Raw genomic sequence first — 27,595 nt, forward strand, 5'->3', positions numbered from 1 at the left:
TCAGGAGGCTGAGGCAGGAGAATCACTTGAACCTGGTAGGCGGAGGTTGCGGTGAGCCAAGATCGTGCCCTTGCACTCCAGCATGGGGAACAAGAGCGAAACTCCATCTCAAAAAAAAAAAAAAAAATCTGGAACAGAATTTTCTAATACTATTTCTAAATGCTGAGAAATAAATCTCTGTTTAAAGGAAAAATATTCTCAGTTCCCTCAGTTGACTTACAATATTCTTACTATGTTGTTTATGAACACAAATCTAGGTATAAGCTCCTTATGCATAGAGCTCCTGTTCAGCCACAAAATCAAAATAGGTAGAAGTACAACCACAAAACCAATAAAACTCAAATTAACAGCAGTATAGTGTGCCTGCTGATGTTTTACTGAAAATAAATTGCAACTCTCATTGTAAAGAAGCTACTGACCATCATCACGCAGGTTCTTTTGACTTCAGCCCATCTGTGCTGTTGTGTGCTATGTGTCTTCCCAGTTCCCTCATCACTTTTCTCTATCCAAAATACTGCAGAATCTTTTTACAGTGTGCTGTATACTCAGATGCATCATTTATGTGTTACATCTGTGCTGCTTATTGCCAACAAGATCATAAATGCAAACACAGACACTGAAATCAAGTAGCAGTTATACATGGCTCCTATTGAATTTTAGATTATTATCATAATAAAAACACAATTTAAATAATTGTCATAGGACCTTGGTTTGACAAACCCTTTTTTAGCAGATGTGTCCAGTGGGGGACTGTTTCTAAAGGGCAAGGGATGGAGATCTATTATAATGACTTTTCAGAAGATTAGCATAAGATGGTGGATAGGAGTCCATGTTTTAGCTTTTGTCAATACTGAAAGCTTTCTCTTTCATAGGCATTTGTGGCCTTGTAGTTTTGGCCACACTGTAAGAGCCTCTTGTTCAAAGCAACAGTTCCTTCTCATTGTTATGGTGTTTACTGTTTTTGTTACTAGGTGACATGGGTTAACAAAAACACTTAGAAGGTCTCATTCTTAACCAGTACCTCCTATCTGTCTTCTCCATCGCCTGTTTCTTTCCATTTCCCCCTCCTTTTAGAGTCGGGGTCTTGCCCTGTCGCCTAGCCATGATCATGGTTCACTGCACCCTCAAAATCCTGGGCTCAAGTGATCCTCCCACTTCAGCCTCCCAAGTTGCTGGGTCCCTCCCCTTGTTTCTTTTAAACCCAGACTCCAGCCACTTCAAGTCCATCAGCTCCTCCAATTCCTTCTACTCTCCTCTTCCCTCTTTATTATTTTTTTCCCAGTCAGCATGGGCTTACTCTGTGGTTACTAGTTATATTTTCCTTCACTTCCACCATCTTAAATCACCATTGCTTTCCATACTACAAGCCTAAATAGTCCTAATCTAGATCAAATCAAGTATTTTGCCCCAAAACTAGGTAGTAGAGGAAATCAATAACTGCCCTATCAGTGATGTTACTTTTGGTTGCAGATAACAGAAAACTCAGACTGGCTTAAACAATTAAGAAATATGTTGGCTCGATAACTGAAAAAAAAAAAAAAGAGGAATTTAATCCAACTAGTTAACAGTGGGACTTATTAACCTCTTTTTAGCTTCCCAGTTTTCTTGCCTCATAGTTGGCTTCATCCTACATTTGTACCATGCATTCCTAACGCTAGGCCCACTCATGGCTCCAAGGTGGCTTTTGTTATGGACTGCATTGTGTCCCCCTAAATTCATATGCTGAAGTCCTACCCCGCAATGTGACTATATTTAGAAATGGACCTTTATGGAGGTAATAAAGGTTAAGTGAGGTTTTAGGGTAATAAAGGTTAAGTGAGGCCCTAATTCAATAGAACTGGTGTCCTTATAAAAAGAGGAGAAGATATCAAAGATATCTGTCTCCCTCTGCGAATGTACAGAGGCCACTGGAGGACACAATGAGAAGGTGGCTGTTTACAAGCCAGGAACCAAATCGGCCAGCACTTTGGTATGGGACTTCTAGCCTCCAGACCTGTGAGAAAATAAAATTTCTGTTGTTTAAGCAACCCAATCTATGATATTTTCTTGTGGCAGCCCAAGCTGACTAATATAGCTTTCAACAGCTTTGGGGCTGTTGAAAAAGCCCCTCTTTCATCATAACAGGTGCTTCCTCTTTCATACCTAATAGGTATTAGAAATTATCTTTGTTCCCAGATCTCTAGCAGTAAAACAGAAAGGTACACTGTTGGACAGGTTTGGCCACATGCCCACTTCCTAACCAATCACTATGCCCAGAGGTATAGAATGTGCCGATTGGCATGGCATCGGGTATAAGTTCACCTCTGGCTTCAATCAGGTCCACTCTGGCCTCTCAGAAAATGTACAGATTTCAAGTCCATGAGCTATGGGAAGTAGGGAGTGAATACTTGAGAGACAACCAACAAATAACCACTAATTTGAGCTGCAGCCTTAGATAGGCAACTTACGTTCATTGACATTCCTTTATTCAAATGTTGTTAGTGTCCTTTCCCATTTTTTTCAGTTCCTCCTTTTCTCGTGCCCCCTACCTTACAGCCTCTTACTTCATGAAGAAGAGCGCATTGGGAAAGGACTGTCTTAGCCATCTTCTCTTCCACTACAAACTCACCTGTTCTTATTCTACAGAGCAAATGAAGTTGTTTTAGATACCTCACATAGCTGATGTGTTTTCTGTGTACTTATTTCCCCTTTCTTTGGCCTACTTATTCTCAAAACGTGTTTTGTCAGCAATTTTCTCTTTTCAGTATCTTCGGTCTTTGTGTGTGTGTTTTCTCTCATCCTACAATGATACTCAAGATGCTTTGCAGCTTAACAAATACCCTTCTTTGACCTACATGATCCCTCAAAAGACAGCCCAGCTTCTCTCTTTTTCTCTTCTCTGCCTATCAGTTATCCACATTCATTACCTCTTTTACTCCAATGACTTATATATTAATTAAACTGTATTCTGCTGGCAAAGCCAGGGTTCAAATCACCTTGATAAAGGTCATCACTGATCTCCTATATTTCCAAAAGTAATTGTTTATTTTTGGCTTCTTTTAATATTCTTTAGTATTCAGTCCCATAAACTAACTCCTCTTCTTCCTAAATGTCAGTATTACCATTAGTTCCATCTGCCCTATTTTTTTTTTTTTCTTGATCAGTTCCTCTTGACTTCAGCCACCACCTGTAAACCCAGGACTTGACTCCCAGATACACATCTTTAGCACCTACCACTCACATGGATTAGTTTCTAACTACTTATTGGGGATATCCATTTGAATATATTGTAGGATCCTTAAAGTTCATCATGTGCAAATTGAACTCATTATCTTCCCTTCCCTACCTTCATCCCACCATTATCCAGCCTTTGTGTGTGTGTGTGTGTGAACTCTGTTTTGAATACCATCAACATCTACTCAGCTAGTAAGCCAGAAACCTTGTCTCCTATTTCACTGCAGGCAACTTTTACATCTAGTCACTGCAAGAAATTCATTGATTCTGCCTCTGAAGTGTGACTTGAATGTGTGCCCTCATTGATACTCATGGCCACTGTTTTCTTTAGCTCTCATGATCTGATAGACTTAGTGTGTAGCCCTGGGCCTCTTTCTCTTCTCATTAATTCTGTATCTGAGTGGTTCTCAATCCTCAGTGTACACCAAGATTGTATGTGGAGATTTTAAATGCTATACATGTCCTGGTCCCAGAACTTTGATTTTCACTGATCAGTCATTGGTAGTTTAAGGCCATTATAATCGATATAAATACATTTATAAATCTTTATAATCTTTATAAATAATGTCCCTCATTATCCATGGTTTCACTTTCCATGGTTGATTTACCCACTGTCAACCATGGTCTGAAAATATTACATGGAAAATTCCAGAAATAAACAAGGCAGAAGTTTTAGACTGCATGCCATTCTGAGTAGCATGATGAGATGTCACACCATCTCACTCTGTCCTGCCCAGGAAGTGAATCACTCTTTTGTCCAGTGTATCTACTCTGTAAATTCTAACTCCCCTGTAGTCATCATCTGCTCCTGACAGCCAACCATTGACACCGTATGGCTCCATGATCCAGGATTACCTGAAGCAGCTGATCCTCCTTCAGATGTAGGTCAATAGTAGCTTAACACTGTGTCACAATGCCTGCATCATTCACCTCACCACATCTTATCATGCAAGCATTTTATCATCTCACATCAACACAGGAAGGGTTAATACAGTATAATAAGCTATTTTGAGAGAGCGGGAGAGACTACATTCACATAACTTATTGTATATTGTTATAACTGTTCTATTTTATTAGTTGTTAATCTCTTATGCCTAATTTGTAAATTAAACTATCATTCATATATATATATATATATGAAAAACCACAGTATATATAGGGTTTGTTACTATTCACAGTTTCAGGCATCCACTAGGGATCTTGGAACCTATCCCCTGCAGACAGGATGAGGGGGGACTACTGAACAGATCTCATCATCTTGCTCTCTTATTTAAAATTCTGTTTGTTGCATTGCCTATGAGAAAATATTCAAACTGCTTAATTTGGTGTATGTAAAGATTCCTATCTGGCCTCTGCCTAACTTTCCAGCCTTATAACCACCTCCCCACTCCACCTGTCTGCCCCTTACATCATAGTCTGTAGTCATACAAAATTATTTTGTTTTACATTTTTAATTTTAGAATACTTTTAGATGTATGAAGAAACTGTGAAGTTAGTATAGAGAGTTTCCATATAGTCTATACCCCATCTCCCTTATTAGTAACAGATTCCTATGGTACATTTGTTACAGTTAATGAACCAATATTGATACATTATTGTTAACTAAAGTCTATATTTTATTCAGATTTCCTTACTTTTTACCTAATGACTTTTTTGAGTTTCAGGATTCCATCCAGGACACCACATTACATGTAGTTATCATGTCTCCTTATTTTGCTTGGCTCTGGCAGTCTCTCAGACTTTGTTTTTGATGACCTTGACAGTTTGGGGAGTATTAGTCATATTTTATAGAATGTCTATCAACTGGGGTTTATCTGATAGTTTTCTTATGATTAGATTGAAGTTATGGGGGTTGGGGAGGAAGAACATAGAGGTAAAGTGCTCTTTTTGTCACATCAAAGCAAGAATACATACTATCAGCACTATCACTGTTTATGTTAACCTTGATCACCTGGCTGAGGAAGTCTTTGTCAAGTTACTCCGCTGCAGAGTTATTTTTTCCCCCTTTCCACACTGAACTCTTTAGAAAGAAGTCACTATGTGCTGCCTACACTTAATGAAGAGTTATGTTCCACCTCCTTAAGGGAAGAGTGTTTATTTACATAAATTATTTAGTAACTGTTTGCATGGATGATTTCTCTCTTCTCCCTCATTTATTTGTTTAATCATTTATATAAGTATGGATACATGGATATTTATTTTATTCTTTGGGTTGTAATCCAAAACTACTTTTTATTTTGTTGGTCAGAGTGTTCTAACTTTGGCCATTGGGTGCACGTTCAGTTGGCTCCCGTGTCCTTTTGACAATGCCCTCAGCACTGTAGGTTTTTTTGTTTTTTGGGGTGTGTGTGTGTACTTCCTTACTTTCTGGCACTATAAGACGCTCTTGGCTCATCTTATATTCTCTGCCTCAATCCTAGAATCAGCCATTTCTCCAAGGAGCCATGGTTCTGTTTTATTAGAGAATGGTTAGAAATGAAAATCTGGGTACTGGATGTGCTTGTTGCCACCAGGATGTGGTGACTTCTAGGCCCTCTCAGATGACAGAGTAAGGAAATATATGTGTGTATACTAATCAATGTATACATACATATCTACAAATATTTCTATATGGAATATATGTTATTAAGCTAAATATGAGTGCATACAAATGACTCACATTCTAAGCCATCACCATATAGATTATTCTAGCCTTTTCTTCCCTTTGTTTGTAACCTCCCATTCCAACAATGAGAAACCTGGCTTCTACCAAGTATCACCTACTTACTAATTGTTCAATTCTGATTTCCTTGTGTACTGATTTCAGAATTGTTAACCCTTTATCTACTAGAGTACAGTGCTTATTACCATGCCTATTGCCTTTAGTTTTATAGACACTATTCATATCCAGAATTATTTAGGTCAGTACCTTTTTCTATATTACTTTTTATTCTCTGAATATTCCATGTTTTCATACCTGTTTAATCTTTATTTGTGCTAATCATCCTGCCTGAAATTCCCTGGCTTTTACCCTTTTCTCCGTGGAATGTTACTCATTCTTCTATACCCAGCACAAATATTGCCTCCACCAGAAAGCTTCTCAGAGCCACCACTAGTAGACTTAATCATTCACTCCTCTGTGCTCCAATAGCATTTTGTACTTACCTTTACTATATATCATGTCAGGACTCTTTGTTTGCATCTCTTTCTTCTTCACTTAATAGTAATTCTTGAGAGCAGAAAACAGATGGATTTGTCTCTGAAATCCCAGGACTTAACAATAATACGTATTACATAACAGAAAACCTAATAGTGGCTAAAATACAAAAGGATTTACTTTTTTTACCTAGCAAGAAGCCCAGAGATAGACTATCACTGGTTTACCTGTTCAATGATGCCATTAAGAATCCAGGCTTTTTTCCTCTTCTGTACACAGAAGTCTAAATGTGAAATGCCAGGTAAATAAGTTAAAACCAATTTCATTCTGGCCAGTATAACGTGTTTAGAGACAATGTCCAGAGAAATAAGAATAGTTCAGATATTTTAGATTGAGATGACTTTGAGATGAGCTTACATTAAATCCGTTAGAGAGTTAACTTCTGAGTCCCAGTTGCCTCTTTTTGTGTGAGTGAGTGTATCATGTAGCCACCATTCAGAGCAGTCATGGAGAACAAAACACTAAGCATGAGATTCCCATTTTGAAGCTGCAGTTACTGACGTCATAGTGTGATCAAAGTGCTCTGCAAATACTTACTGTAATTATTGTTGTTGTTCTGTTCTTGCTAATAACCTTATTTATACCCTGAAATTATAATCATCCAAAGAAAGATTACAACAAGATGCATGAGTTGCCTAAGCTGTTTGCCTGGCAGATGGTCACCCTCCGAGTTCTCTGAAATTGCCAGGGTTAATTGAAGCTTCAGTTTTCACTGCAGTGTAGTTGATACTTAAGTGTTTCTTACCTGTCAGCTTTCACTCTCTAAAAAAGTACAGCAGTAGCACTTAATTTGTTCTCATTAATGCTAGCCTCTCAGGTAATGTTTAGTGCAACTTCATTCTAGATGATGTTTGCTGCTCTGAATGAAAACCTTTGTACCAGCTTCCCCACTGAGAAGAAATGCTAAACAGTTACAAAGGTGAAAACATGAATGTCTCTCTACTTTATTTATTTAGAGGATGCTCAGAAGTCAGGAAACATTGAAGGGAAGTTAACTTTTAAATGGTGGACTGGCATTTAGTGTATGGTTAATAGCAGGTCCTCTCCCTGGGGTTGCAGCAAGCTGAGACAACTGGGAATCATCCTTGGGGAATTTTACAAATAGTTTTTCCTAGAGCTAGCTAAGTGCCCCAAGGATAATTGTTATAGATTCATACAAACAGCAGTACTATTTGCTCTATTTCTTTGGTGTTCCTCTAGTAGTATTAAGATGCAAGAAAGCAGTCTTAGGAACCAGCTTAAAAAGCAAGGGAACTAAGAAGTCGTTCTTTGTCTCTACTACTCAGCTCTGCAAAATCAAACCAGTGAAAAGACCTGGGTGTTAAAATGTTACATTATTTAGGTGATGCAAGAGCCCTTTGTCTGCACCTTGAGATTTGAGTACATATTATACATATTGTTATATATGGGTTCAGCATATATAGTAATATGACAAGCCAAGTAAGAGAATGACTGTGCTCTCCTAAATCTGGGGACTGCTGGCTACCAATGGCATTGCTTGCTCTTTGATTAAGGCCCAAGAGAAAAATAGTTGAGAGAGATGAAGGGAAAGAAGGAATTCTGGGCCTCCTGAAATCAGTTACAACAAATTAGCAACCCCAGTAAAGACTGGGGAGTCAGTAACATGATCCTTCTTGTATATGTGGTATACAAAAGTAGAAGGCAAATGGGTGAATTATATGTATGTGAATAATAATGCTCTTCAAAAAAGCAAAAACAAAAAATCCAAAAAGGTAGAATGTGGATTCTTTAATTAGACTGCTTGGACTGGAATTGAATCTCTGTCCATTTTTAGCTAGGTGACTTTAGGCCTGTTAATTTACTTCGTCCTTTATAGGTTTTTTCCTTAAAACAGTACCCCTTGACAGGGAATGGAAGCTAAATAAGATAATATACTCTATGTAAGTACTGAGGATAGGTCATCACACATGGTACATATTTAACTTTTCTAAAAAAAAATGAAATTTACATGGAAGATATATTGGAATTGATGCTTTATTTCCTTTTATTTATTTATTTTTATTTTGAGATGAGGTCTCTCTATGTTGCCCAGGCTAATCTCAAACTCCTGGGCTCAAGCAGTCCTCCTGCCTTGGACTCCAAAAGTGCTGAGATTACAGACATGAACCACTGTGTTCAGCCTTTACTTTCTAAAATATTTTTTCAATTTGCAAAATATACTATGGAGTCTTTCCTTTTATTAAAATCCTTCTTTAAAAAAAAAACAAAAAACAGTATTACTTGAAACTGTTGCTCCCCAAAAGCAAAATTTGCAGTTAAGAGGTATTTTGTCATGTGCATTACACACATTTTACCTATTCCTGTAGCATATGTTATAGTTTGTTGATATGGTCAGGCAGATGTATGAATCATTGTGAAAAGGACTCCATTTTAGTGGTAGGCAAAGCATCTAGCCAAAATTTGTAGCTGGGGAGAGATCTGCTCCCCACACGTTGGCCTTCTGTATCAAGGCTGCTGCTTTTGCCACTATGCTCATTGTGGTGGTAGTCTGCTCAGGCAACTGGAACCTATTAAAACCACCTTCTCCTTGGCTTGTCAGATTACGATGTATGCTGAACCCAAGTCCTTTTATACATTTGTTCTTTTCCTTACATTCTAAAATAGGCACATATCTACCTACACCTAGAGCTGGCAGGAAGTCTGTCAGCTTTTCTTGGTATGCTTCTTTATATTTGGTAGCATAATAAATGCGATTTTTAACGACACTGTCAATCTAATACTTGAATGAGTTTCATTTTCTTTCTTGTCTGTTCCTTAGTGATTGCTTTAGCCATTGCCTATTCATGACTGAGCCTTAGCGTTAAGATCTCACGCGGCATGCCCCTAAAGTCATGCTTTTTCTGTTTCATTTTGGCCCTCTTAGGATTCAAGAGGAAGGACCTTCCTAGGATGGTGAGCTGAAAATGGGAACCTGTGGGCAAAGTTGGTACAATATATGCCTTTAATGTGACATTAGTTTGAGTTAAGTGAAGGGTCAGGACCACGTTCTCAGATTTTTCACATAGTAAATTTAAAAAAACTGAAACACCTTATCAGGAATTGTGGAAATTTCTGTTGCCTTCTTCATACTGTTTTTTTTTGTTTGTTTTTTGTTTTTTGTTTTTTTTGTGACGGAGTCTCACTCTGTCACCCAGGCTGGAGTGCAGTGGCGCGATCGCAGCTCACTGCAAGCTCCACCTTCCAGGTTCACGCCGTTCTCCTGCCTCAGCCTCCCGAGTAGCTGGAACTACAGGCGCCCGCCACCACACCCGGCTAATTTTTTTTTCGTATTTTTTAGTAGAGACAGGGTTTCACCGTGTCAGCCAGGATGGTCTCCATCTCCTGACCTCGTGATCCGCCCCCCTTGGCCTCCCAAAGTGCTGGGATTATAGGCTTGAGCCACCGCGCCTGGCCGCCTTCTTCATACTCTTATACTTCATCCATCTCCAAAACTTTTTCATCTTCCCTAAATGAAACTCTTTATTTATTTTTTACTTTTTTGGTGTCTAGCTTCTCTTCTTTAATAGTATATATAAGGTATACAAGAAGATGTTTTAATATACATATACACAGTGAAGTGGTTGCCATAGACAAGTAGATTAACAAATATATCATCTCACATAGTTACCTTTGTGGGTATGTGTGGCAAGTGTACCTAAAATCTACTCTTTGAGCAAAAATCCCAAATATAATAAAATATTACTGACTGTAGCCCTCACATTGTACATTAGATCTCTGGACATGTTCATCCTGCTTATCTGCAACTTTGTATCTTTTGATCTGCATCTCACCATTTCCTCTCGCCCCTTCCCATATCCATTAGAAACTTAATTTCCCATTCCCCAGCCTCTGCCAAACACCACTCCACTTCCTGTCTCTATCAGTTTGACTACTCTAGGAACCTTATACAAGAGGAATCATACAAATCTGCCCTTTTATGACTGGCTTATTTCACTTATCATAATATCTTTTTTTTTTTTTTTTTTTTTTTAGGCGGAGTCTCGCTTTGTTGCCCGGACTGGAGTGCAGTGGCCAGATCTCAGCTCACTGCAAGCTCCGCCTCCCGGGTTTACGCCATTCTCCTGCCTCAGCCTCCCGAGTCGCTGGGACTACAGGCGCCCGCCACCTCGCCCGGCTAGTTTTTGTATTTTTTTAGTAGAGACGGAGTTTCACCGTATTAGCCAGGATGGTCTCGATCTCCTGACCTCGTGGTCTACCCGTCTCGGCCTCCCAAAATGCTGGGATTACAGGCTTGAGCCACGCGCCCGGCCACTTATCATAATATCTTTAAGATTCATCCATGGTTGTAGCATGTGTCAAAATTTCCTTTCAAGGCCGGATAACGTTCCATTGTACATATATGTATGTATGTATGTATCACATTTTGTTCATTTATCTTCAGTGGACATGTGGGTTGCTTCTACCTTTTGTCTATTGTGAATGATGTTGCTATGAATATGGGTGTACAAATATCACTTTGGTCTCTGCTTTCACTTCCTTTGGGTATATACCCAGAAGTAGAATTGCTGAATTGTAAGGTAATTCTATGTTTAATTTTTGAGGATTCACCATAATGTTTTTTCATAGCAGCTGTATCATCTTATATTCCAATAGCAATGAATAAGGGCTCCAATTTCCCAATTTCTCCACATCCTCACCAATACTTGTTATATTCTGGGTTGTTGCTGCTGTTTTTAAATACCAGCCATCCTATTAGGTGTGTTGTTTGTTTCGATTTTAATTACAAATGTAATTAATAAATTTAGGGCTATTCAGATTTTCTCTTGTGTTATTTTGTTATTATTGGTAAGTTATGGTTTTCAAGGAGTTTGTCCCATCTAATGAATGCAATAAAATTGTCCATAATATCCCAATATTAGCTTTTCAATGTCTGTAAGGTCTGTGGTGATATCTCATTTCTCATTCCTATTATTGGAAGTTTGTGTTTTGTGAAACACATGTTTGATATCAGTCTTGCCAGAAGTTTATCAGTTTTATTAATCTTTCCAAAGAACTAACTTTTGACTTTGAATTTTCCCTGCTTTGCTCATTTTCCCTCCTTCCCTCCCTCCCTCTCTTTTTTTTTTTTTTTTTTTTTTGAGATACGGTATTGCTCTGTCACCCAGGATGCAGTGCAATAGCGTGATCATAGCTCATTGCAGCCTTGAACTCCTGAACTCAAGTGATCCTCCCTCGTTGGCCTCCCAAGTAGCTGGGACTACAGACACTGGCTAATTTTGTTTGTTTGAAGTTTTTGTTTGTTTGTTTGTTTTTTTAGAGATAAGGTCTCACTATTTTGCCTAGGCTAGTCTCAAAGTCTTGGCCTCAAGTGATCTGCCCACCTTGACCTCCCTCTCACAGCTCTGAGATTACAGGCGTGAACCACCATGCCTGGCCCTATTTTCTATTTCATTGCTTTCTGTTTTATTATTTCCTTCTTTCTACTTACTTTAGGTCTAATTTATTCTTATTTTTCTAGCTTGCGAAGATAGAAGCTGAGGCCAGGCGAGGTGGCTGATGCCTGTAAATCTCAGCACTTTGGGAGGCCGAGGTGGGAGGATCCCTTGAGCCCAGGAGTTCAAGACTAGCCTGAGCAACATAGGCAGACTTTGTCTCTTAAAAAAAAAAAAAAAAAAGTAGCCAGGTGTGGGTGGCACATGAGTGTAGTCCTAGCTACTTGGGAGGCCAAAGCAGGAGGATCACTTGACTGCAGGAATTCAAGGCTGCAGTGAGCTATGATTGTGCCATTGCACTCTAGTCTGGGTGATAGAGCAAACCCTTGTCTAAAAAAAAAAAAAAAAAAGTAGCCAGTTGTGGGTGGCACATGAGTGTAGTCCTAGCTACTTGGGAGGCCAAAGCAGGAGGATCACTTGACCCCAGGAATTCAAGGCTGCAGTGAGCTATGATCGTGCCATTGTACTCTAGTCTGGGTGATAGAGCAAGACCTTGTCCAAAGAAAAAAAGAAGCTGAGATTATTGATTTGACATCTTTCTCCTTTCTAATAAAAATGTTTAAAACTATAAATTTCTCTCTCTACACTGCTTTAGTTGCATCCCATAAATTTTGATATTTTGAGATTTTGTTATTCAGTTCAAAATATATTTTAATTTCAGATTTGTTCTTTTACTCATAGGTTATTTATAGCTGTGTTGCTTAATTCCTTAACATTTGGAAACTTTTGTAGCTATCATTATTATTTTGAATTTGGATAAAAAAGCAAGGATTGACAATATGCTGCCTATTAGAAAAGCACTTTAAATGTAAACATACAAATAAGGCCAGGCGTGGTGGCTCACCCCTGTAATCCCAGCACTTTGGGAGGCCGAGACGAGCAGATCACAAGGTCAGGAGATCGAGACCATCCTGGCTAACACGGTGAAACCCCGTCTCCACTAAAAATACAAAACAAAAAAAAAAAAATTAGCCAGGCGTGGTAGCAGGTGCCTGTAGTCCCAGCTACTTGGGAGGCTGAGGCAGGAGAATGGCGTGAACCCGGGAGGCAGAGCTTGCAGTGAGCCAAGATCGCACCACTGCACTCCACTCCAGCCTGGGTGATACAGCAAGACTCTGTCTCAAAAAATAAAATTAAATTAAAAATAAAATAAAAAATAAAAATGCACAAATAGACTAAAATTTTTTTAAAAGATACACAACATGCCATACACGACATTACATTAGACACCTGGTAGGCCTGTGTTAATATCAGACAAAGTAGACCTGAAGAAAATGACTATTACCAGAGATAAGAATGGACATTTATTAATACAGGTTAGTTCATCAAGGTATTAACATTTAAGATTATTATAGCCAAAAACCACACTGTATGATTTTAATATTTTGGGATTTATTTTTATTTATTTATCTATTTTTTGAGACAGAGTCCCACTCTGTCGCCCAGGCTGAAGTGCAGTGGCGCGATCTCGGCTCACTGCAACCTCTGCTTCCCAGGTTCAAGTGATTCTTGTGCCTCAGCCAGTTGTAGGCACCCACCACCATACCCAGCTAATTTTTTTTTGTATTTTTAGCAGGGACAGTTTTTCACCACGTTGGCCAGGCTGGTCTCAAACTCCTGACCTCAGGTGATCCACCCTCCTCGGCCTCCCAAAGTGCTAGGATTACAGGCATGAGCCACTGTGCCTAGCCAGCCAAATTTATCTATTTATTGAGACTTGTTTTATAGCCCACCATATGGTCTACCTTGGTGAATATTCCATGTTCATTTGAAAAGAATGTGTATTCTTGCTATTGCTACATATGATGTTCTTTCTATAAATACCATCTAGGTCAAGTTAATAATGTTCAAATCTTCTTTGTCCTCTTTGATCTTTTGATAGCTTGTTGCTGATTTTTTTTTTATTTATTACTGAAAAAGGGTTGTTAAAATCTCCAAGTAGGCCGGGTGTGGTGGCTCAAGCCTGTAATCCCAGCACTTTGGGAGGCCGAGACGGGCGGATCACAAGGTCAGGAGATCGAGACCATCCTGGCTAACACGGTGAAACCCCGTCTCTACAAAAAAAAATACAAAAAATTAGCCAGGCGAGGTGGCGGGCGCCTGTAGTCCCAGCTACTCAGGAGGCTGAGGCAGGAGAATGGTATAAACCCGGGAGGCGGAGCTTGCAGTGAGCTGAGATCCGGCCACTGCACTCCAGTCTGGGCGACAGAGTGAGACTCCATCAAAAAAAAAAAAAAAAAAAATCTCCAAGTATTACTGTGAATTTGTTAAGTTCTTTTAGAAAGTTCTGTCTTTTTGCTTCATTTATTTTACAGCTTTGTTATTAGGTACATGCATATTTAAGACTGCTATGTTGTCTTGATGAATTGGCTTATTATCATTATTAAATGTCCCTCTTTTTCTCTATAATAGTCTTTTCATTGAAGTCTACTTTGTCTATTAATATAGCCCCAACAGCTTTCTTATGCAGTGTTTGCATAGTATACCTGTTTTTATGCTAATCTATTTGTTTCTTTATATTTAAAGTGCTTGCCTTATAAACAGTATATTGCTGGGTCTTACTTTTTTTAATCCAAGTTCATAATCTGCTTTTTAATTAGAACCCATTTACATTTATTGTAAATATTGATATGGTTGGGTTTAAATATGCCATCTTGGTATTTGTTTTCTGTTTGTCCTATTTGTTTTTATTTGTTGTATTTGTTTCTATTTGTCCTATTTGTTTTTCATTCCTCTGTTCTTCCTTTCTTGCCTTTTTTTAGATGAATGGAATATTTTAACTGTACTTCTTTGTGTTGTTTCAAATAAAAATACTACTTATTCACACAGTTTTGTGTGAATAAGATATTATGCAAATAATATCTGAGTTAAACTGGTATTCAAATTAGAGTATGCCAAAAAAGAGCTAAGAGAAGGTACATAAAGGGATTGGGTCATTCTGGTGGCAGAAACCTACTTTTTCTACCAGGATTTTATTTGGGGCTGGCCCTGCCCTTCTTTTCCCACAAAATTGAACCATGACCTAGCAAACCTTAGGCTAACATGGTAGTGATAATACAAAGCACATATTTGTTAATCATTGTAGTTAATATAATTGGATAGCTACCTGTATATTGTCACATTCTTCTGTCACTTCCTTCGCACTGCAAGGATCTTGGTTAGGATCCACCCTGGAAAATATGAAGTAACTTCCATCCAATGAGACTTATGTCAGACAAATATCATTTTTATGTAATCAGTCAAACAATTCATGAGCAACTTGGTGCTGCCTCTAGAAGCTTGCAATTTAAGTGAGAAGGCATTTATATAATTTTATTGTGTGTTTATATTATATAGTCTATATACATTTATTATATATTTAAATAATAAGATAAATAGCAATGCAAGGCTGTGCATAACTGTTATGGATAAGTAAGTGAAATAAAGATGTTTGTGTGGTTAATTAAAGAAATAGCTGCCTAAGTAGGGAAATTGCCACATATTTAGACCCTGGAGACACTATGCTTTCTCCACAGACTAGCAGCCTGCAAGATTCACATTTCTCTGATATTTTCCTGAATTGCCTAATAATCCAATCTGGTTGTATCTTTTTGTCTCTGTCTACAGAGGCTCTTGGTCATTTATAGTGAGAGAAACTCTTACTTTTTTTTCTTCCCTCTTCTATATATAAATGGGTATAGATAAGTATCACGTGATTATTTAAAGGATTGAAATTCCATTTTGATTTGCCTTTCCTGGGTAGGAAACATTTACATCATTTTATACTTTTGAGCATGACTTGCCTCTCTTTCTAGGTGTAATCAATTTCTACTTTTCAGCATACAGAAGATTTTATGAATACTATTCACTGCAGAAAGAGCTCTAAAAATAATTTTGCAGGTAGGGTTTTATAGAACACTGATAGTCTTATGTGGAACATTGGCAGGCAAAAAGAACAAAGGCACATCAGGGTAAAGGTGGTAGTAGGTGGAGCATTTCATTTCATTTGCCTCCACTAAAGAGCTTGCATTTACTGGAGAAGGAAAACAAATAAGAAACAGGAGCATCTGCACTTGCTGTTGAAGGTTTCATTTCTCATGACTGTTAAGTCACATTTGAATGGAATCATTACAGTCTTGTTGGTATGTGTAACTATGCCCCCACCTTTTTTTTTCCAAAAGGAAAATCTTGAATTTTATGTTTAAAAGTACAAAGAGCTGTTTTTGACATTCTGCAGTTCATTTTGGAATTCACAGTCTTAAACCTATTCATTTTCAGTAGGGTGGTAAAGAGTGCAAAGTATATGGCATTTTTACGCCTAATAGCACCTCCAATAATCTGTGATGCATATTACATACACACACCTTTTAGCATCTGTTTCCACCTGACAGCTGACAGCATTAGGCTGAACGTTGTGATGAACAACTGAAATGTCAAGCAGTATTACAATGGTTTCTTATTGGAAAAAGTAAGCTCCTTAGAGCTTCTTTTTAATACTTTTCCATAAAGATTTTAAAGTGACACATTTACAAGTATGTAATTAAGATGACATACTCTTTAAATGTTTGTTATTCTTCCAGAAATGGAGATGGATTTGGGCTAATCAGCAGATGATTCTCCTTTTGAGCTAGGGTGTAAGCATGCTTTTTTTTTTTTTTTTTTTTAAAGACAGGGTCTTGCTCTATGACCCAGGCCAGAATGCAGTGGCACGATCATGGCTCACTACAGCCTCATCCTCTAGGCTCGGCCTCTCATGTAGCTGGAACCACAGACGTGCACCACCACCCCCGAGTAATTTTTTTTTTTTTTTTGTGGAGACAGGGTCTCACTATGTTGCCCAGGCTGGTCTCGAACTCTTGGATTCAAGTAACTCTCTCGCCTTGGGCTCCCAAAATGTTGGGATTACAGGCGTGAGGCACTGCACCTGGCCTTAAGCATGCATTTTTGTTTTGTTTTGTTTTGAGACAGAGTCTTGTTCTGTTGTCCAGGCGGGAGTGCAGTGACACAATCTCGGCTCACTGCAATCTCCGCCTCCTGGGTTCAAGTGATTTTCTTGCCTCAGCCTCCAAGTGGCTAGGATTACAGGTGCATACCATCACTCCTGGATAATTTTTTCTTTTTTTTTTTTTTTTGTATTTTCAGTAGAGATGGGGTTTTCCTATGTTGGCCAGGCTGGTCTCAAACTCCTGACCTCAAGTGATCCACCCTCCTCGGCCTCCCAAACTGCTGGGATTACAGGCATGAGCCACCGTGCCCAGCGAAGCATGCATTTTGTTCAGGGAAATCTATTTTGCATCCATATTGCTGACTATTCTTTTTTTTTTTTTTTTTTTTTTTTTTGAGACAGAGTCTCGCTCTGTCGCCCAAGCTGGAGTGCAGTGGCCAGATCTCAGCACACTGCAAGCTCTGCCTCCCGGGTTCACGCCATTCTCCTGCCTCAGCCTCCCAAGTAGCTGGAACCACAGGCGCCTGCCACCACGCCCAGCTAATTTTTTGTATTTTTTTAGTAGAGACGGGGTTTCACACTATTCTTAATAATATATGTATACAGGATTGTTAGAATTAAGAATTGCTATGATTCTGTCTTAATATTTATTTGACTGATTTTCATATTATTCATTTCAGCACAGAGAATGAGAGTTACAGGTTTGTTTTTTTATTCTTCTACCATACTTGGGATTTTTGTCTAGTGGTCGGTCACAAAATATTTCCTAGAAATATGTTTTTCCTAGAATTACCCCCCAAAAAATAACATTACTTAAAAAAAAACTGTCTTTAGTACACAAATTCAGATTTTGGACTTACATGCTTTGGTCATGCACTAAAAATTAAATGAGCAAATAAAATGTCTAACAAAACAAAGTTGGTCAAGGCTATGGCTTTCACAAAAAAGCCAGCCAATGTTGCCCACCCTAAATATTTCTTTCCCATCTCTTGGCCTGAATATACTTCAGGAGAGAAGCTGTTATGCTCATCTTTCATGAAAAAGTTTCTAGTTTTCCTGTGCTTTCTCAGATTGAAAACCTTTAGAATCAGGTTTTGAGTGTTAGGTAAACAATACACTGTTTAATCTATGTTGACTAATTAATCATTTGTAACTTTTTAGGTACTGCTTAGGATGAACATGATTTGGAGAAATTCCATTTCCTGTCTAAGGCTAGGAAAGGTGCCACACAGATACCAAAGTGGTTACCACCCAGTGGCCCCTCTGGGATCAAGGATTTTAACTGACCCAGCCAAAGTTTTTGAACACAACATGTGGTGAGTTTTCTTTTCAAGTCTGATATTGTGTGTGTTTCTTAAATATCACCAGTGGTATTATTTTCATTTAGAACTAAGAAAGGGTTTTTAAAGCTGATGACCTGACTCATATTGTAGAAGTCCAAAAGCTAGGGTAACCAATCCTGACGTAAATGTTGCCAATTCTGAATTTCATTGCAAATGGAATTGGAAAAGTGAAACTTCCCATGTGCTTTTAGTAGCCTTGGAGTTCTTGCAGGCCCTTTCTGCTTACCTCTGATCCTGATTTGCCTGCTGTCACTGGGTGGGGGTGAGGATTCTTTCCTAGGTGGGGCCCTCCAGCTCCACAGTCCCTTCCCTCTTTTTCATACTTGTCATCCGGCAAATGCGTATCAGTACCTGCGGCTTACTGAGCACCAGGGAGATAGATCACATTGATAAGATTCTTGTCCATGCTTTCAGGGAATCCACACTATTTGGAAAGATAGATATTTACAGAAAAAGCTGATAATTACCCATACAAGGCAGTAAATTGTGAGAGCTCAGTGAGTGTTACAGACCATGTGCCATATGAGAACAACTCAGTAATGTAAAACCACTCCTTTTTGGGCATAGTCAGAAAGTCTTAAAGTGAGGGAAACTGAGGTTAGGATTACAGGCATACCTCAGAAATGTTGTAGGTTTGGTTGAGACCACTGCAGTAAAGCAAATATTGCAATAAAGTGAGTCACACATTTTTTTTGGTTTCCCAGTGCATATAAAAGTCATGTTTACACTATACTGTAGTCTCTTTTTTTTTTTTTTTTTTGAGACAGAGTCTCGCTCTGCTGCCCAGGCTGGAGTGCAGTGGCCGGATCTCAGCTCACTGCAAGTTCCGCCTCCCGGGCTTACGCCATTCTCCTGCCTCAGCCTCCCGAGTAGCTGGGACTACAGGCGCCCGCCACCTTGCCCGGCTAGTTTTTTGTATTTTTTAGTAGAGACGGGGTTTCACCATGTTCGCCAGGATGGTCTCGATCTCCTGACCTCGTGATCCGCCCGTCTCGGCCTCCCAAAGTGCTGGGATTACAGGCTGGAGCCACCGCGCCCGGCCACTGTAGTCTCTTAAGTGTACAATAGCATTATGTCTAAGAAAACAATGTACAAACTTAATTAAAAAGTAATTTCTTGCTAAAAAATGCTAACAGTCATCTGCGCTTTCAGTGAGTCATAATCTTTTTGTTGGCAGAGGGTCTTACCTCAGTGTTGATGGTTGCTGACTGATCAGGGTGGTGGTTGGAGTGGCTGTGGCAGTTTCTTAAAATAAGACAACAATGCAATTTGCCTCATCAGCTGACTCTTCCTTTCATGAAAGATTTCTCTGTAGCATGTGATGCTGTTTGATAACATTTTACCTACAGTAGAACTTGCAAAATAAGTCAGTCCTCACAGATCCTGCCACTGTTTTATCAACTAAGTATATGTAATATTCTAAATATTTTGTTTAATATTTAGAATTATGTCTAAATTCTTTGTTGTCTAAATTATGTCTAGATTCTATTGGGGGAACCCGCCCTCAATAATTCCATGTAAGTTGTTTTTTATTTCCCTAAATGTTGGCCGGTCTGAGAAATAAAGGGAAAGAGTACAAAAGAAAGAAATTTTAAAGCTGGGTTTCCAGGGGAGACATCACATGTCGGCAGATTCTGTGATGCCCCGCAAGCTGCAAAACCAGCAAGTTTTTATTAGTGATTTTCAAAGGGGAGGGAGTGTAAGAATAGGGTCATAGAGATCACATGCTTTACAAGGCAATAAAATATCACAAGGCAAATGGACACAGAGTGAGATCACAGGACCGGGGCGAAATTAAAATTGCTAATGAAGTTTCGGGCATGCATTGTCATTGATAACATCTTATCAGGAGACAGGGTTTGAGAGCAGACAACTGGTCTGACTAAAATTTACTAGGCGGGAATTTCCTCGTCCTAATAGGCCTGGGAGCGCTACGGAAGACTGGAGCTTATTTCATCCCTTATCTGCAACCGTGTAAGACAGACATTCCCAGAGCAACCATTTTAGAGACCTACCCCTAGGAAAGCCTTCTCTTTCTCCGGGCTGTTCCTTGCTGAGAAAAAGAATTCAGCGATATTTCTCCTATTCGCTTTTGTAAGAAGAGAAATATGGCTCTGTTCTGCCCGGCTCTCAGGCAGTCATACCTGATGGTTATCTCCCTTGTTCTCTGAACATCTCTGTTATCCTGTTCTTTTTTCAAGGTGCCCAGATTTCATGTTGTTTAAACACACATGCTTTATGAACAATTTGTGCAGTTAACACAATCATCACAGGGTCTTGAGGCCACATATGTCCTCAGTTTACGAAGATGATGGGATTAAGAGATTAAAGTAAAGACAGGATAGAAAATCACAAGAGTATTGATTAGGGAAGTGATAAATGTCCATGAAATCTTCACAATTTATGTTCAGAGATTGCAGTAAAGACAGGCGTAAAAAATTATAAAAGTATTAATTTGGGGAACTAATAAATGTCCATGAAATCTTCACAATTTATGTTCTTCTGCCATGGCTTCAGCCGGTCCCTCCGTTCAGGGTCCCTGACTTCCTGCAACATAATTCTTTGTTGTAATTTCCACAGTGTTCACAGTGTCTTCACCCCAAGTCGATTCTATCTCAAGAAGCTACTTTAATTTGCTCATCCCTACAAAGGAACTCCTCATCTGTTCAAGTTTTATCATGAGATTGCAGCAATTCAGCGTAAATCTTTAGGCCCCACTTTTAATTCTAGTTCTCTTGCTGTTTCCACCATATCTGCTGTTACTTTTTCCACTGAAGTCTTGAACCCCTCAGAATCATCCATTAGAATCAACTTCTTCCAAACTCCTATTGATGTTGTTATTTTGACCTCCCATGAATCACAAATGTTCTTAATGGCATGTAGATTGGTGAATCCTTTCCAGAATGTTTTCAGTTTACTTTGCCCAGATCCACTAGAGGAATTACTGTTTATGGCAGCTGTAGCTTTACGAAATGTAGTTCTTAAGTAAGTCTTGAAAGTTGAAATTACTCCTTGATCCATGGGCTGCAGAATGGATATTGTATTAGTTGGCATGAAAACAACATTAATATCCTTGTACATTTCCATCAGAACTGTGGGGAGACAAGGCATATTGTCAGTGAGCAGTAATGTTTTTCAAGGAATTCTTTCTTCTGAGCATTAGGTCTCCACAGTGGGCTTAAAACATTCAGTAAACCATGCTGTAAACAGATATGTTGTCATCTAGGCTTAGTTGTTTCATTTATAGAGTATAGGCAGAGTAGATTCAGCATCATTTTTAAGGGCCCTAGGATTTTTGGAACAGTAAATAAGCACTGGCTTCAACTTAAAGTCACCAGCTGCCTTAGCCCTTAACAAGAGAGTCAGCCTGTCCTTTGAAGTTTGAAGCCAGGCATTGACTTATCCTTTCTGACTATGAAAGTCTTAGATGGCATCTGGCCGGGCGCGGTGGCTCACGCCTGTAATCCCAATGCTTTGGGAGGCCAAGGCAGGCAGATCACGAGGTCAGGAGATCGAGACCATCCTGGCTAACATGGTGAAACCCCGTCTCTGCTAAAAATACAAAAAAAAAATTAGCCAGGCGTGGTGGCGGGCGCCTGTAGTCCCAGCTACTCTGGAGGCTGAGGCAGGGGAATGGCTTGAACCTGGGAGACGGAGCTTGCAGTGAGCCAAGATTGCGCCACTGCACTCCAGCCTGGGCAACAGAGCGAGACTCTGTCTCAAAAAAAAAAAAAAGTCTTAGATGGCATCTTCTTCCAATAGAAAACTTTTATTTACATTGAAAATTTGTTTTTTAGTGTAACCACCTTCATCAGTGATCTTAGCTGGATCTTTTGGATAATTTGATGCTACAGCTTCTCCATCAGTACTTACTGCTTTGCTTTGCACTTTTATGCTATGGAGATGGCTTGTTTCCTTAAACCTCATGAACCAACCTCCACTAGCTTCACTTTTCTTCTGCAGCTATCTCATCTCTCTGAGCCATCATAGAATCAAAGAAAGTTAGGGCCTTGCTCTGGATTAGGCTTTGGCTTATGGGAATATTGTGGCTGGTTTTATCTTTTATGCAGACCACTAAACCTTTCTTCATATCAGTAATGCTATTTCATGAGAAATAGCATGTGTTGATTCATGTATTCGCTGGAGTAGCATCTTTTCATTATTTTATTTTATTTTATTTTATTTTATTTTTTTCAGACAGGGAGACTCAGTCACCCAAGCTGGAGTGCAGTGGTGCAGTGGTGTGGTCACAGTTCATTGCAGCCTCAACCTCCTCCGGGGTCAAGTGATTCTCTGGCCTCAGCCTCCCAAGTAGCTGGGACTATAGGCATTCACCGCCATGCCTGGCTGATTGTATTTTTTGTAGAGATGGGGTTTCACCATGTTGCCCAGGCTGGTCTTGAACTCCTGAGCTCAAGTGATCTTCCCAACTCAGCCTCCCAGAGTGCTGGAATTACAGGTGTGAGCACTCAACCTGGAGTAGCATCTTTAATTTCCTTTAAGAATATTTCCTTTGCATGTCACAAGTTGACTAGTGCTAGCGACCTAGGTTTTGGCCTGTCTCAGCTTGCAACAGGCGTTCCTCACTAAGCTTAGTCTTTTCTAGCTTTTGATTTAAAGTGAGAGATACATAACTCTTCCTTTCACTTGAACATGTAGAGGCTACTGTAGGTAATCAACTGGACTCATTTCATATTGTTTTTTCTCAGGGAATAGGGGAGTCTGAGGAGAGGGAAAGAGACAGGCAAAGCCGGGTCAGTGGAGCAGTCAGAACACACGTAATATTTATCAATTAAATTCGCTGTTTTATATGGGGATGGTTCATGGTGCTCTAAAACAATTACAATAGTAACATCAAAGATCACTGATCACAGCTCATAACAGATATAATAATAATGAACTAGTTTAAAATATTGCAAGAATTACCAAAATGTAACAGAGACATGAGGTGAGCACATGCTGTTGGAGAAATGGTGCCGACAGACTTGCTCAATGCAGGGTTGCCACAAACCTTCCATATGTAAAAAATGCACTAACTGTAAAATGTGATAAAGCAAAGCATAATTATACAAGATATGCCCGTTTATATTGCCTCCAGTACATAGCACAATGCCTGACATACAAATATTTGTTGAATTAATGCTTTGAATAGGTAAACTGAAATAAGGGCATTCTAGTTGGATAGAAAATCATAAAGCACTGAGATGAGGAAATATAAGGCATTTTCAGGAGAGAGAGCATAGGATAGTTTGCCTTAACAAAGGCTTTTCTAGGAGATTGGTGAAAGATAAGGTCAGAATGACATAGGCCAGATGGTGGGGGGTAGGTTTACGATTGTGCGTGGTCCTGAATTCATAGCCGAAGTATAAGGCATTATAGAGCCACTGAAGATAAATGACATTATAGCTAGTGTATTAAGTGTATATATTTGGTAACACCATACTAGACTGATCAGCAGGAAGAATTAGAAGCAAGAAAGGTCCAGTGAGCAAGAGATCATGACAGAAGAATGAATAGAACTTGGTGTTTGTGCAGAGTAAAGAAAAAGGAAGAAGTTGACTCTGAAGTTTTGATCTTAAGTAACTAATAGAAATAGGAAAATCAAGAGGTAAATGTATTTGTTTTATTTTGGAAGAAAGATGGTGAATTTGGTTTTAGACATTTTGAATAGGCTTTGTGAGCAGGACATTCAGGTGTAAATGTCCAGCACGCAGACACTGCTGCTGGGAAGAGGGAGAGTGGTCAGAGCTGAAGAAGTCAAGTCGGGCATGATATCTGCAGACAAAATTGTTATCAGACTAGCCTCTGGAACAGCATCTCTGGGGCTAGGAAAGTGATTCACGGGCCTTTTATGTTTTGATTGCTACTGAATCTCAATTTTGAAAGGGAATACATGGATTTTTTAATTAATTAGTTCTACACTGTACAATATGGTAGCCACTAGCCACATGTGTTTATTGAGCACTTGAAATATATTAATAACTGGGCTGAATTGAGATGTACTGTAAGATTTTTAAAACTTAGTACAAAAAAAGGTAAACAATCTCATTAATAATTTTTATATTGAATTATATGTTAAAAATGAATGAAAATTTGGATATATGCAGTTAAATTATATATACACACATACGTACATATATTATATATACACATATGTACATATATATACATATACGTACATATATACATGTATGTACATATATATATATATTTTTTTTTTTTAAATAAGACAGTCCTACTTTGTCACCCCGGATGGAGTGCAGTGATGGAATCTCAGCTCACTGCAACCTCTACCTCCCACATTCAAGCAGTTCTCCTGCCTCAGCCTCCTGAGTATCTGGGATTATAAACATGCACCACTGAAACAGGAAAAGCTCCCATGTCCCCCTCGCAGGATGTGCGATGGGGGTGTGGCTCACTTCTTCAGTGACTCACTGCTGAAACCTCTAGGGGAGCATACACATGGGCAGGCTGTGGGGCTCCGACCCCCTGACAGTGTCTAGGGGTGAGTGTTTACAGCTCCTGAAGCCCCAGTGGGCGTGTGTTACAGGGTGCTCTTTTAGTTTAGCCATCCATAGGCAGCTTGTGTTAGCTCAATTATATCCCTGCCTTGTCGTAAAGACAGAGGACTTTCAGTATCCCTGGGTTCTTGCCTTGTTGTAGGGGAAGAATCAGATCACTTACAAGCTTGGAGAATGAGTGCAAGGTTTTACTGAGTAGAAGTAGCTCTCAGCAGATGGGGGAGCCAGAAGAGAGATGGTTTTCCCCTGGAGTCAGACTGCTCATTGGACTGGGCTCTCCTCTGGCTGCCCTGGCCAGATGTCATTCTGCTGGTTGGTGGACTGCTGGTGTGCTGGTTCCTGCTGATGTGCTTCTCCCGATGTCCAGCCACCTATGTGTCTGCCTGCTGGGGTCTGGGGGAGAGCGGGTGTTTATAGGCATAGGATGGGGACGTGGCAGGCCAGGGCAGTCTTGGGAAAATACAACATTTGGGCAGGAAATGCCTGTCCTCACCTAGGTTCGTGTGGGTGAAGCCCTAGCCAGGGACCATGTCCTCCTCTAGCTAGCACTTGCCTTCCCCGCTTCTGTATCATTTAAAGAGACCATGCTCTTCTCTTCCATATCGCCACCATGCCCAGCTAATTTTTGTATTTTTTGTAGAGACAAGGTTTCACTGTGTTGGCCAGGCTGGTCTCAAACTCCTGACCTCAGGTGAACTGCCCACCTCGGACTCCCAAAGTGCTGGGATTATAGGCGTGAGCCACTGTGCCTGGCCTAAATAAAATAAATTTTAAAAATTGGTTTCACCTCTTTATTTTCACTTTTCTTTACCATGGCTACTAGAAATTTAAAACTACATATGTGGTTCACATTATACTTTTTTGGACAGCTGCTCCATGAAACCATTTTGACTACCATCACCAATATGGATAGTTATCGCAGGCTATAAGATGAAATGAGCCCTTTGCCAGGCAATTAAATCTCCAGAGCAACTTCTGATCTTAGGCAAGCTCCTCATTTACCAGTTTTTTTGTTTTCTTCATTAGAACCTAGTGATTTAGCTATCTGTATTCTCTTTTTCCATCTGCTACCACGTGCTCTCTTGTCTGAGATTCTTGCCTACTGATTTAAGTCGTTTTGTCATAGACTCAAGAAAGCAAAGATCATCTGGTCCTGCGCTTCTCAAACACATGGGCTAGCTTTGGGCTGGCTGCACAAGAATCCTTCAGGGAGTTACTATTTCAGTAGGTCTAGAGGTATGACCCAGGAATTTCTAACTTGAAAAGGCTCTTTTAGTAATTCTGTTGAGGAGCCAGGTTTGGGAACCCTTGATCCAGTCCAATGGTTTTTATAATTTTCTTTAGCAACAGAACTATTTTCAAGTGAAGCTTTAACATGGAATCCTAGGATTTAAAAGATAAAAGCAAACCTGCCCTGAATGAAGTTGGCATAGAGGCCTGGAGCATCAACAGCACCACTTCCTTTTCCCTCTCACTTCTCTTCACTTACTGTAGCAGCCTACAGGACCCTTAGGGCTCTGTTACTCAGTTTGAAAAACATTGATCTAGTCTAGACAGCCATATGTCTTCATAGCATACCCCCCAAGGGGTTGGCCAGTCTGTACCTGACACCTGTGGTGAACTCTATACCAACACAAATATACACTGTAAGAGCAGTAATAAAAATTGTTTCACCCAGGGAAGAGGAAGGTAGTTGATTCACATTATCTTCCCACACACCTTTTTTACATATTTTTCTTCTTAAAGAGAAGATTTGTAAATTAAACGAAATGTGCTTTTGTCTCCCCATCCTTCAAGTCCAAAATTCTGTTCAAAAGTTTTTGTTTTCTTCCTTATTTTCTCCTTTATATTTAAGAATAGTATTTCCTCTCTTGCTGAATTTGATTTTTTTTTTTTTTTTTTGAGACAGGGTCTTGCTCTGTCACCCAGGCTGAAGTACAATGGCACCATAATGGCTAATTTTTAATTTTGTCTTATTTTATTTTTTTTAGAGAGGAGGTCTTGCCATGTTACCCAGGCTGGTCTTGAACTCCTGGCCTCAAGCAGTCCTCCTGCCTTGGCCTCTCAAAATGCTGGGGTTATAGGCACGAGCCACCACACCCAGCCTGAATTTGATTTTTTTTTTTTTTCTGTTTTTTTTTGTTTTTGTTTTTGTTTTTGTTTTTTTTGAGACGGAGTCTTGCTCTGCCGCCCAGGCTGGAGTGCAGTGGCCGGATATCAGCTCACTGCAAGCTCCGCCTCCCGGGTTTACGCCATTCTCCTGCCTCAGCCTCCCGAGTAGCTGGGACTACAGGCGCCCGCCACCTCGCCCGGCTAGTTTTTTGTATTTTTTTAGTAGAGACGGGGTTTCACCGTGTTAGCCAGGATGGTCTCGATCTCCTGACCTCGTGATCCACCCGTCTCGGCCTCCCAAAGTGCTGGGATTACAGGCTTGAGCCACCGCGCCCGGCCCTGAATTTGATTTTTTAAAGATGTTTCTAGAAAAGTACATGTCAATTTTCTCTTAGAGGTGTTGCTCAGAATTATCTACAGTTCATTTTTCCATTTAGCCTTTGGTTTGTAAGGATGATTTACTCTCTGTATGACAATAGATTTTTTTAATTTTAAGAAAAAATAAAGATCCTCTTTTTTATTTAGTTTCTAATATCCTGAGAAAGATTTGCCTTCCAGATTCTGGGTGTTTATATTACTAGTACTTATAACTGCCTATAGTCTTTTACTTTCTTACTTACTTACTTACTTACTTACTTAATTAATTTAAAGACAGCATCTCACTCTGTCACCCAGACTGGAGTGCAGTGGCACAATCACAGCTCATTGCAGTTTTGACCTCCTGGGCTCAAGTGATCTTCCTGCCTCAGCCCCCCAAGTAGCTGAGATTACAAGTGTGTGCTACCACACCTGGCTAATTTTTTATTTTTTATAGAGATGGGGTCTCACTATGT

General features: G+C 39.6%; 1 protein-coding gene across 9 annotated transcripts in view; it reads left to right on the plus strand.

The window, feature by feature from the left end:
- The window catches only part of METTL8 (methyltransferase like 8), a 117,929-nt gene that overhangs the window by 26,937 nt on the left and 63,397 nt on the right, over nt 1-27,595 (plus strand). For 6 of the 9 annotated variants that reach the window (XR_004441709.1, XR_004441710.1, XM_033231152.1 and 3 more), the window contains exon 2: nt 17,948-18,102. The exons of 1 other annotated variant lie outside the window; for it this stretch is intronic. Coding sequence is in view for 6 of the 8 variants with exons in the window: in XM_033231152.1 (XP_033087043.1) it covers nt 17,960-18,102 (143 nt within the window). In the remaining 2 variants the exon portion in view is untranslated. Of the gene's footprint in view, nt 1-4,009; nt 4,099-15,655; nt 15,742-17,947; nt 18,103-27,595 lie in introns of those variants that run through there. 2 more of the 9 variants (XM_033231154.1, XM_033231156.1) reach the window with 2 other exon arrangements.

This window comes from Trachypithecus francoisi, unplaced genomic scaffold (genome assembly GCF_009764315.1).
Source record: "Trachypithecus francoisi isolate TF-2019V2 unplaced genomic scaffold, Tfra_2.0 Lachesis_group13, whole genome shotgun sequence".
NCBI lineage: Eukaryota > Metazoa > Chordata > Mammalia > Primates > Cercopithecidae > Trachypithecus > Trachypithecus francoisi.